The 12,493-nt window shown below is 38.4% G+C and overlaps 1 protein-coding gene across 1 annotated transcript in view; it reads right to left on the bottom strand.

The window, feature by feature from the left end:
* PDE8B (phosphodiesterase 8B) overlaps nucleotides 1–10,279 on the bottom strand; it is a 43,612-nt gene extending 33,333 nt beyond the window's left edge. The window contains exons 1-4 of the mRNA XM_010582847.1: nucleotides 10,226–10,279; nucleotides 5,215–5,405; nucleotides 3,831–3,890; nucleotides 1,792–1,849 (exon numbers count right to left, since the gene is read on the bottom strand). Of these exons, the coding sequence (XP_010581149.1) occupies nucleotides 1,792–1,849; nucleotides 3,831–3,890; nucleotides 5,215–5,405; nucleotides 10,226–10,252 (336 nt within the window). The 5' untranslated portion in view covers nucleotides 10,253–10,279. The remainder of the gene's footprint in view (nucleotides 1–1,791; nucleotides 1,850–3,830; nucleotides 3,891–5,214; nucleotides 5,406–10,225) is intronic.
* Between the last annotated feature and the right edge of the window lie 2,214 nt (nucleotides 10,280–12,493).

Here is a 12,493-nt window from a genome sequence, read left to right as displayed (position 1 = left end):
AAAAATAGGACAAATGCTGATACAATGAATAGTGATAATGCAAAATAAAGCTACCAGAAAGACTGAACTGTAAAAATAAAAACAGTGAAGAGAAACTTATAATTTGAACAGATATGATTTTCCAAAAATAAACTTCATTTTGCTGCTGAGGAAGAGATTCCCTGCAAATATTGTCTCTCTGTTTGAAGAAGGGTATTTTGAAATCTTTGTGTGTGTGTGGTTTTTTTCTGTTAATGGATTTAGTCCCTACTGACCCCATCCAAGCAGAAGTAATTCCTATGTCCACCCCACTGTGAAAAAAGGATCTTTGACATCAGATGTGTTTTAAAGGCTTGAAAATAATTCCAGTAGGGTATTATTATATCATGAAAGCTCTCTAATAAATTTGGGACAGCTAGAGGGAATGGTTAAAACAGCTGTCAGGTAGGTGCAAAGAGATTTTACTTTCCTAGGCAGACAGTGTGCCACTGAAACGTGTCTCAGAGCTGCACAGTGTCTCCTCTGTCTCTACTCGGTACTACACCTACAGTTATAATTACCCCGCAAAACATATTGCCCTGCATTGTTTTTAAATGAAACACCAGACTTGAGAAGAAATAAAGATTTCTTTGAAAAATATTAAACTTTTTTTGAGAGAGAGAGAGAGAGATATGGAGAAAACTACACTAAGAAAGCACTGGCATTCTTGGGCTGACCTTTCTTTTAGTCTCAACTTTTCCAATTTTTGGAGCATCTAAGTGCTTCAGAAATGCGTTTGCCTTTAATGCTTTTGCTCCCACAGTACACTTGCCGGAGAGGCAAGATCTATTACCTCTTTTTGGAGGTGATCTACAAATGATTACTCTGGTGCATGTTCTGCTTTGTAAAGAAACTCAGGCTAAATATGAGCTAGCTCAGACACTAGACTCAGTATGAGCATATTAGCATGAGATTCTGCCTGGGTTAACTCCCTTCCTTCTCTGGTTTTCCTTCCTACAGTTAATTGTCCTAACTACATTTAGTTCATTTTCCCTAACTACAGTGTCCACTGATGTTCTTCTACCTCTTCAATACAAACCTTCCTTTTGAACAGCTAACTTCAGTATTACAGCTGATTTATATTACATTAACGTAACATTAATATCCATCCAAACCTACTCACACAAAGGCTGGAAGAGGGTAAGTAACTGAACCTAGATTTTCAGAGCTGAGAACTCCTGCATTTCTGCTCTCTCCTACAAAGCTATTTTGAGAAACAGTATGAACAGTTCTCTTCCCTTCTGCTGCCTGTACAGGAGAGCCTCTAATGCTGTCTTGAGAAGAACAGGTGCAAGCCAACACAACAGACCTCATGGGAAAAAAAAAAACCTTCTTCACATCAGGAGGAGATGGACTAGGCTTGTAGTGCCTTTAGAAGAGGAATCCCACCAGTCTGAGACACACAGAGATGGCTGGGTGACTAGTTAGCATGCTGCAATATGCAGCATACATTAATCAGGGTCCCCCATAATAATTTTCTAAATGCAGTCATAAACAAAACCCACTCACCCACCACCCACCCAGATGGCAAGAAGTTAATCTCAGTATTCCTGCTTATGCTGGAAGGATTAGCTAGATCACAGATTCTCTTACTTCATATGCTTCTTGGATACACTGTTGAAAAGAAAAGAATACCCAACCAACTGCCACTGGTTTTTCATCAACAAATTTTTGACAGAAGCAAATGTATAGTTTTCAATTTGAGGAAGTAGAAGTGGCTGTGATTTACGAAGCAATCATGGTTACTATATTAAATATGTAATTTATACATACCCTATCAAAGCCTGCATTAAGAAGGGGAAGAACAGAAGTCTCTTCTTGGTCAGCAGATCTACAAAACAAAATCATAGAATCATAGAATCGTTTAGGCTGGAAAAGACCCTTAAGATCATCAAGTCCAACCATTAACCTAACACTGCCAAGTCTACTGCTAAACCATGTCCCTAAGCGCCACATCTACACATCTTTTAAATACCTCCAGGGACGGTGACACAACCAATTCCCTGGGCAGTCTGTTCCAGTGCTTGACAACCCTTTCAGTGAAGAAATTTTTTCCTAATAGCCAATCTGAACCTCCTCTGCCACAACTTGAGGCCATTTCCTCTCATCCTACTGCTTGTTACTTGGGAGAAGAGACCAACTCCCACCTCACTACAACCTCCTTTCAGGCAGCTGTAGAGAGCGATAAGGTCTCCCCTCAGCCTCCTCTTCTGCAGACTAAACAACCCCAGTACCCTCAGCCGCTCCTCATAAGACTTGTGCTCCAGGCCCTTCACCAGCTTTGTTGCCCTTCTCTGGACACGCTCCAGCACCTCAATGTCTTTCCTGTAGTGAGGGGCCCAAAACTGAACACAGGACTCGAGGTGCGGCCTCACCAGTGCCCAGTACAGGGGGACGATCACCTCCCTGCTCCTGCTGGCCACACTATTTCTGATACAGGCCAGGATGCTATTGTTCTTTTTGGCCACCTGGGCTCACTGTCGGCTCATATTCAGCTGGGTGTCAACCAACACCCCCAGGTCTTTTTCCACCAGGCAGCTTTCCAGCCACTCTTCCCCAAGCCTGTAGCGCTGCATGGGGTTGTTGTGACCCAAGTGCAGGACCCGGCACTTGGCCTTGTTGAACCTCATACAACTGGCCTCGGCCCATCGGTCCAGCCTGTCCAGATCCCTCTGTAGAGCCTTCCTACCTTCAAGCAGATCAACCCTCCCTCCCAACTTTGTGTCATCTGCAAACTCACTGAGGGTACACTCGATCCCCTTGTCCAGATCACTGATAAAGATATTAAACAAAATTGGTGTGTTGTATGGTCACACAACATTTAAGAATTAGGTGGTACCAATTTGACATAGTTACCTAAACATAATGAATGCAGTGAGAACACTCTTGCAAAAAATATATACATAAAATTATACTAGTACAGAAGTTGATACTATAGTTTTCTTTATAGGTATTTGCAGCTATTACTGCATCCTCATAGTTATTCCTACAGCAAACCTGACAGATACTCTACAGAAGTCCTGTGTCTCTTCACAGACACACAAGGGCATTCCAAAATGAAAGCATGAAGAGTATAAAAGACATCCTGTGGAATTCTATGAGAAAGAATCTAAAAAATTGTTATTAAGTAAAAGGTGAAGCAAGTTGTAAAGTCTTGCTCAGCAGCAAACAGTCTATTTTCTAATCTTGGCAGGAATAGTTCTTCTCCTGCTGATTTATTTCCTAATATTTTAATTCAGCTAGGAAATTAATAAAATTGGAGTGGATTCAGTAGTGTGCAGGAGTTTTAACAAAGACAAGAAAGGTCTCTTTTTTGAAGGTATTTGATAAAAATGTATTTAAGACAATAAGAATTTTACCTCAATACATGTGGCATGAGTTACTGAATAAGGATTTCAGGGCAACATTCTGGTGAGTTTAGTACCAACAGGATTGAAGTTTACTCCATTACCCAGTTCCCTAATAACCACAGTGTGTTATTTGATCTAGTTATTTCATTTAGAAAGTAATAGATAGCTTTCTATTTTTTTCTTTTAGAAACCAACACATAGCTTTCTATTTTTTTTTTAGTATACAAGCCATTACATTATGATCCTCTGAAGGTGATAGGGATAGTACTAGCCTACATAAATGGAAAGTTATCAAATACTTAAACAGGCCACATAACACATGACTAACCCCTTTCAGATAAAGTAATATTAAACTTACTCTGTAAGGTTTGCTAGTAAGAAACTTTCTGGTTTTAGATAACTATTATACATAACATTCTTATAAAATAAAATAAAAATGTTTCACAAAACAGTAATACTTACGCTCGTGGAACCACAGCAAGTATTACAGTGTGCTCTGATGGTTTTGTGGCACGAATAGACCTGAGGAAAAAAAATTTCTCAATTACACCACATGCTTTCTCAATGTTACTCTGAGTATCTTCAGAGAAAATATAAATGAAAACAAGGACTGAAAGACACCATTGAGGCTAGGAAATAGGATATCACACTGCCAAAACCTACCTATCCCCAGTTAGAAAATCCATTTCCATTTTGCTACCAGATTCCTCAGATTTTGCTCAACACAGTGAAGAAGCAAGAGCTCCAAAAACACAGGGCATGAACAGCAGCTCTTCAAATCCACTCTTATAACCTAGCAAAAGTCTGCCCTGTTAGCTTATTTGCAGCAGACTGCCCCGAATGCATGGATTGAGAAAGGTCAGTCTATACAATGCATTTTCAATACCCATTTGCTAATTTAAACAAGAATCTCCACTACCTTCTCCCATATTTACCATCGTCCTACTAGATATTGTAAAATTTTCTTTAGAGGGTGGGAAGTGCTTTTGGGGCACACAATTAAGAACAAAGGGTATAGCAAATGTATATGATCAACTATAATTTATGAAATGCTGAATAAACAAAATTTTACCACTTTACATATTATTGAGAAACTGAAAAAAACATGACCAACTATCAAAAGAACACTCTGTTCACCTTTTACTAGCTAAAGGTAACTTTTTTCAATCATGTCACACTGTCCTGAATAAACAGTCTTTATTTATTTATTTGTTCGGTCTTTTAGAAGAACTTCCATCAGCACAAGTATTTAGGCTTTAAAATGCTCGTTGTCATAAACGTGGCAAATTCCATCTCATGATGGACTGAGAAGCACAGCATGGTGTATGGTACAAAATGTATGCTTCAGCTGAAACACTGTATTTTAGCAAAAAGTCCCAACACTAAGTGCTTGCAACCTTAAAGATGCTAAGACAGAACCAGAAGAGTGATGTGAACTTCTGTGAAGAGCTGTCAGTGCCTGACCCAGTGGACAAGCACACACATTCCTTTGAAGCCCTGCACCTTCAGACTTGGCTGCAGCAGTAACCCAGGAAAGAAGCAGGCACAGACAGCAGGGAATAGTTTCACAACAGCTCTGGCTTATGCTCTGGTAGAAGCCCATGACCTAAAGAGACAATTCTATGATTCAGCTTCACCAAAAGTGTATTCTTCATATTGTTCTCCCTTTGCAGATGTAGGCAAACCTCCTGGCCTCAATCCCCGAACTTCCATTTTACTATAGTTTTGGTGGTTCATTTTTTGGTTGCTTGTTGTTGTTGGGTTGTTTTTTTTTTTTTAATTAGGAGGTTTGCTTTTGTACAATATATTCTGAAGTTCAAAAGAAGCATAAGGTTCTTTAGGTTACCTGCAGATATCTTCCGCATCAAAATATCTGGAGTTCCTGTGATCTATAACAATTATTTCCTGGTGCTTATCAAGGAAACATTCAAGTGCTGACTCTGGAGTCCGGGCAATATTGCACCTGTATCCAGCTCTGTCACAAGCCCACCAGAAACCATCACTTTGGTTGTCTTCTTTTGCAAAGATCAGCAAAACCTGCAAAGCATGCAAAACAGTGGCATCACATTAAACATATAAAATAGTTCTCTGCATGGTGCAAATTGTAACAAAGACTTCTGCTGTATGAAAGATTGAGTCTACTTTGAAAGTGGGAAGATCAAACTACAGACTGTAAAACCGCTGATGCAGTAGCACAACTTTCTTAATAGATTGAGTGATTATCAATAGATAACCAATAGTTAACTGTGTATGACTGATATTTAGGACAAAACCAGCTGCCAGGTGATGCGTCTCTTCTAACTCATTTTCAAACTGAATCAGCAGCCACCTAGAGCTGGTGGGTAGGTGTTCAAATATCACTGCCACTCTCATCAGGCCACCCCAGCTACATACACTTTTAATTGTAATGAACCGTCTGAAATGCAACTGCCTCAATTATTGCTCTTCAGGGACAAACAATTAACATAACACAGTTTTATTCATTATTTCTCCTTTGGCATAAACCAAAATTGAGTTAACCCATATTCTTTCAAAACTGAAAAGAACAACAGACAAGGAGGTATGGACAGGGCTGGGTAGAGGAAAAAAAACTGATTCAAACATCACAATTTTTACCCAATAAATTGTCCCTAATTATGTAAATATATGAGGTAGTTTTGACAATTTCAGCTGAACACTTAAGGAACCGCTCACACAAGATCAGGTAGGATGTGTGCTGAGGCGCTGTTCTGAAAATCAAATTGATGCTGTAGGAAGTCTGTTTGCTAACTGACACACAGAATACAGGCTGAAAAGAGCTGTATTTTTTTGTTTCTTGTGTGAAAGAAAGAGTGCTTTCAGGAGAGAGCAAATTTTTCATCCTTGCCCTGTAATACATTATTATTATCAGCATACAAATTACACAGCTAGGAACACAAGTCATGTAGAAAATCCCCTTCACAATTTGGACATATTTACCATAGCAACTGATCACTAACTATGCCACCCTTTGTGACAGATGAAGAAAAAGGTTAATTTAGTGCAACTATGCTGTGAAGAAGGAAGGCCTCAGAAAGTCAAAAGTTTATCCACAGCTATTCAAATTGCACAGAAAGGCAGCAGCCAGAGAATGACCTATGTATAAAGCAAAATCCTGTTCATTTCACAAATAAAAGTCATCTCCTGACTTCACTGAAACAACCTGTCTGAGCAAAATATGCAAAGTTTTGCCCCAAATGCCCATAAATAAAGGTCAATGACCTTTTATCTGTGCTCCTCTATGCAGCTGTGCTGTCACCATGTGAAATTCAACACCATCAGTCTGGAAGCTAGAAAAGATGACCATAAATTTTCTCTTACATTGAGCTGTCTGGATTGTAGAATTCTAAACAATGAACAAATCAATTAATGTGACTGTGGCAGGATAACCAGCTGAAGTTTCATTAAACAGCAGAAGAAAATTATATGCTCAGAAGTTCCATAAATGTTAAGAAATAACTTAAGTTTCAATTTATTAGAGTATTTTTAATTGCAGTTAACAATAAGCAGATTTGGGTTACTGACACTTAACATCCAAGGTAACTGTTGTCACTCTACCTAATCCCTGATTTTTTTCCAGCCATAGAAGTGTTGGAAAGCTTTGACATGGCTGAGCTGCAGACTTTGTCTGTGGATACTCAGGTAAAGTCGCTACTCTGATACAATCTTCTGTTTGGTTCCAGCTGCTATTAGTTTTATTTCATTCCTAGTTTGATCGGTACAATATGGTTCAGAAAACTGTTTTTTTGTGGCACATTTTTGGTATCTTTTTGCAAGATTCCCAGTTTGGAAATAAAGGATTGCAAAATGCAATCATTTACCAGCTGTAAAATAATGGAGCTTAATTAAACCACCCCATCTCCCACTGGTAGCTAATTACCAGTGTATGAATCCTTCTGAGAATATTAACTTTAAAAGGTTTTTTTTAAAGTATTACTACCATGCTTTTTCATTAACATTTGTATGAAGCTTACTATAAACCATCAAAACATAATGTAACTAGAAGTATATTGTAAGATACGCTCTCAAAGTCAAGATAAAAATATAACAAACCATATAAACAACACCATCAAGGAAAAGCTTGAATTCAACCTGTGTTTCCTGGCAAAACCATCATGTAGCTATTTTTTGGTGTATAATTTGTCAGTGTTACTGTAAAAAAGATCATTTTACTGACTGCTGCCCTGGTTTAGGAGTACTGTGGACTTCTCGTGTGGAGACCTTTACATTTTTTAGTGATGTATTGGAATTTTTACCATCTTTCTAAGTATTTGCTTTGCACAACTATTGCATGTCTTGTTCCCAGTTTGTCATACAAATACAGAAAACGGACAGAGATTTGCTTTAAAGAGCTCAAAATAAAACAAGAGACACCAGCTGAGTACAGACACATAGGGTACCACAATGAAACTGAGAAAATTGCAAACAGCAACTTCAGAAGTAAAAATAAAGTTACTTAATTATTTTTATGTTATTGTAAAAGAGTTTTAAGGTGGAAACACATAGTGGCTCTGAATTAAGTTGGAAAGGAGCTCTTGTTACACCACAAATTGGCATGGGGGAACAGTAAAATGCTGTGCATCATCGTGCTTTGTTTGCCACTCAACAGAGTAGATCACCATCATCAGAACAGAAATGGAGTTTGATGTCAATGCTGTGAAAGAGATGATGGCAAATGAATGTCCTAAGAGGTGAGAAAATGTAATATTTGAACGGCAGACACAGCCCTGGTAAACACTCCTGCAAAAGGATGAGACAGCTTTTTAATGTGCACTAAACATTTATAAAAAACACCTTTCTCCTGTGTCTTCTGGAGAAAGCACATTTATCATGGTCAATTCTAAGGTCTCAGAACCAAACCATGCCTATTTGCAAGCCTTGGTACAAAATTGGGGCAGATGTGCAAGCTGCATATGTGGAGGGTGTTTGGAGGGTTGGAGCTCGTAGGTTTGCTTGGGACTCTTCCCCTTGCCCCTTAATGCCAGCAGCGCCTGGGTCATGATCTAGTAGAAAACAAACCAGATTTGTCTTCCAACACAGACAGTCACAAAGTCCAGTGAGGAATCTATTAAATGGCTTATGGCAGGTCACAGTCACAAGTAAGGTCACCTCTCAGACAAAAAATATGGGCCTTTTTGAGGTTGGCACGGGTGTCCCATGACAGCATAAAACACACACCAGAATAAAATGAACATCACTAAGAAAAGCCCCAGTGGCAATTGTTTTAACAAACTGAATTGACTTATCAGACAATTGGGAACATGATTAAGCAGCCACAAATAGACATTTAAAATGTGATATTCAGTAGCTGTTTGCACCACACAGAGAAACACGTAACTCCATTGTCGAGGTGGAATAAAAGATTAACACAAGTTTTTTTAAATGCGTGGATGTGTGCAATACTTGCCAAATTAGCTGAGGTAATGTGGCTTGTTCCACAAACAAAGGAGGTGGGTTTACATAAAGTGTTTTCCCTTTACTGTAAATAAGTTAGTGTATGGCAATGTCTTAATGGAAAACTCTTCAGTTAATAGTTTTGCTTAAGGTCTGCTTTCTGCTTTACTTAAGGTCTTCTATGGTAGCACTATAGATTCTCACTTGTGTAATGTAGGGACAAAATAACAGTCACACCTGACAAGATACCAAGAATGTTAAACACTTTAAAAAACAATAAAAACCCCCACTTTCCCCTCTTATATGAAAAATCTTCACTTATAACAGCTAACACTGGTACTATGATATTTTGGCAAATCCAATTTCTTCAAAGTAAAATCCTGACATAAGCACTGACAGTACTTTTATTTGTTAAGTATTTGCTTGACCACCTTTCTGAAGATGATCATGGTCTAAACAACATTTTTCTGTGAAGAGTTCCACAATTTTATGTTGAAATTCCTTGCAAAACTGAAGACCGGTCTACTGCTGAAGCCACTGTTCCACAGTCTTATTATAATATAAACAAATAGTTTCATCAGATCAAGTCATCATGAAGACTGAAAGCTTAATACAGAAATAAAAATGTAAAGCTTTATGATGCATATACACATGATTTATTTTCCTTGAGAACAGCATTTCTTCCATATGTAGGTTTTCCCTCTCATAGCCAGGTAGGGGCAAAAAAACCCCCAGGCAAAACAGAAAAGGTGACTGGTGACTAAATGTCTATGTATTTTACAGAGTTAAGTGACCCAAAAAGTTAATTCAAATGAATGCTGTTATCACTACAGCAATGTTAAGACTATTTAATTTGCTATCATCTGAGAGCTCTAACACCCACCATAAGTTAAAAAAATAACACTTGGCATCTGTTGACTGGCATAGGAACAAAATGTACAGAAACAGAAGCAAGTACATGTGAGAACTGTTGCTCGTTAGGCTGAAGTTCGACCTGTCTTGTTGGAAGTGGTGTGGTTTCTTGGACTGGTGACCTGTAAGAGCGCAGGTATCTGTCCTGTTGTGCAAAACTCAGCAAAACTTGGCAAGTGCCTAAACTTTCTAATGGAGCTCTCTGCTTTGGTATATCAGAACTGAACAGTTTTTAACATCCAGAGGGGCAGCTCTTTCCCCTGCTAATGCACATACACACACACTCCTATTGACAGGACACATAAAAAGGAATGATTTGATGTTAATGGAAATCTAAGCACCTTGTTCACCAAGTTAATTTACTTGTAGATCTTTTCTCAAGCAATCAGATAAACCAAAACACCAATTACCCATCTCACAGTCCTTGCACAAGTAAAATGAAAACATTATACTTAACTATAGGGGTTGAACCTTAATTTATTCACCCATTAACACTGACTTGACTGTATCAAGAAACTGAAGGGGCATCTTACCTGAATTGGGTCTTGTGTCAGTCTCATGGGCCCAATTTGTACTTCTGTAGTTGAAGCCTGCTAAAGAAGAGTAACACAGATATTTTTTTCCAGTCTGATTCTTAACAAGATAGCATTTTACATGCAAGAATGAAAGATCAAACAGAACCATGAAAGACTCTCAAAGGCAGGCAGGCATATGACTAGCAGCCTTAATTTAGTTGCTTTGAAGTGTATCATTTATGAACATATTTTACCAAACTACTAATTTTGTTTTATTTGCCTGTAAGCTAAAAATTGTAGGGTTTTAAATAAGGAAACAAGAAACACCACTTCCTTTCCCCCTTTTCCGCAGCAGAGTACCTTGGTTACATGGAAGGACTTGTGTTTTGCTTAAGACTACAGAAAGCTATTTTTTCTGGCCAAAAATTTCCTTATTTGTTTGAATGTAATACAGACCTTGTATTAAAGGTCTTGTGACATATATTCAATAATAATATTTTAATGGGTTTGGTTAGGAAAAAAGTGACTTTTTAGACAAGAGAACTTGTTTGGATTGCAGATTTAAAATTGTTTTCCAGAACCCATAGCCTTTAGTTTTCAGGAAAAACACATTGCTACCATGTGAGCCATGACATTTTCAGAAGACATGAGAGCACATCATAATTTAAAGCTACTGCAAGAAACCCAGCAGACGTTGGCTGTAGCTGCTTTGTTGCCCTATTTCCTAGGAGTTGGACTATCTTAATACTTTCTGTGTCTTGATACATTTCAATACACTTTTTCACACTACTGATTTGCTTCACTTCAGACCATTAGCCACAGAAGGTTGTTAAGCAACTGAACTGTTGAATGAATACAAACACATGTCCTCCCACAGATGCATGTACTTAAGGAAAAGCGTCTTTGAACTCTTAAAATATTGTTCCCCTCATGCGTATGGAGGATTATTTGCAAGTTAGCATCTCCAAAAGGGCAGATTCTCTGCTTTTCTGCTACCAGTTATCCCAGGTGCCTAGCATAGGCAAGTTAAAGCAATCGCCGTGCAAGACTCGTAATTTGAACAAAACCCTAATGTAGGCAGATTCCCAGGACTGTTCCCCAACACACCTCCAGAAATCCTGGTGCCCTACTTCTGCAGCATTTTGCTCTGTGGTGCTCATTAGTTTGAGCCTTTTGTCTAGGTATTACCTTATTCTTAAATTTAGTATTTTTCAAAGAAATGTGTATAAACATTCAAAATGGATTAAGTTACCGATATTTAGCTTTTTTCCTTAGAGAATACAATACTGTGTTAAGTATTAACAGCCTTGCCTGCATGAGAGACAGTGGTATTATGTATAGCTACAACTGACATGTTGGACTTTCATGCACCACTGAGCATCGATTCTTCTCAGCCCAACAATGTACGTCAGAAGGTGGTAACAGGCAGTACTCCAAAAGATTAAACTACAAAGCCTGCCACTGTTTTCCAAAGCAAAAACTGCCCCCAATGTAAGTGCAGTTAACCTCTCCTTTTCTCACACAAAAGCTTCACTTCCCACTTGAGCTCCTGCCATAGCAGAATTTAACAATGCCAGTATCAGAATAGAAATGAAAGTTAGCACCCATCGTCAACCATGACTTATGAGTAAAGTTAGAGAAACAGTCCTCTGAAAGCTCCCAACCTCTCTTCCCCCTCACCAAAGAAGAAAAACAGCACATTCACACTACAATAGTATTATATAGGAAAACCTTAAATATATTTTTTTATCATTCTTCCCTTTGATTTAAAAAAAAAAAAGTTTTAAAGTAGTCTCATTAGATAAATCTGTAAGAAAACAAACACAGACTTGGGTCAGTATCAGTGCAAAAGCTTCTTTTTTTACAATGCACAGCTCCGACTGTCCCAGAATGTATTGATCAAGAGACTGGGATTCTTCACAAAAGACAGTTAGGACACAGATATTTATTTTATTATCCATTTATTAATGCTACTAGGGAACTGACATTGTAAATGAATGCCTTCCACTTTTCTACCACTTCAGAGGACATCCAGCTTTAATTACGCTGTTTTGTCCAAGATGGAATAACTGTGTCTAAGACATAGATCGATGCAGGCAAGTCTATCACTCCCTTTACAGGGATTCCTTTATAGGGTAACCACTTCTCTTAGCCTGGGTATTTTAAAACAGCAACAACAAATCCACACAACTGTGACCCCACTGCTTCTGTGTTAGCCTCAGGAATAGAAAAGACATGAATAGAAGGACCTATAAATCAGGGCCTCTCCCTGTCCACCCCCCCCCC

The sequence above is a fragment of the Haliaeetus leucocephalus genome, unplaced genomic scaffold (assembly GCF_000737465.1).
Source record: "Haliaeetus leucocephalus isolate CR32 unplaced genomic scaffold, Haliaeetus_leucocephalus-4.0 Scaffold849, whole genome shotgun sequence".
Taxonomy (NCBI): domain Eukaryota; kingdom Metazoa; phylum Chordata; class Aves; order Accipitriformes; family Accipitridae; genus Haliaeetus; species Haliaeetus leucocephalus.
Note: the sequence above shows the minus strand (reverse complement) of the source record. Positions and strands in the feature narration are given on the sequence as shown.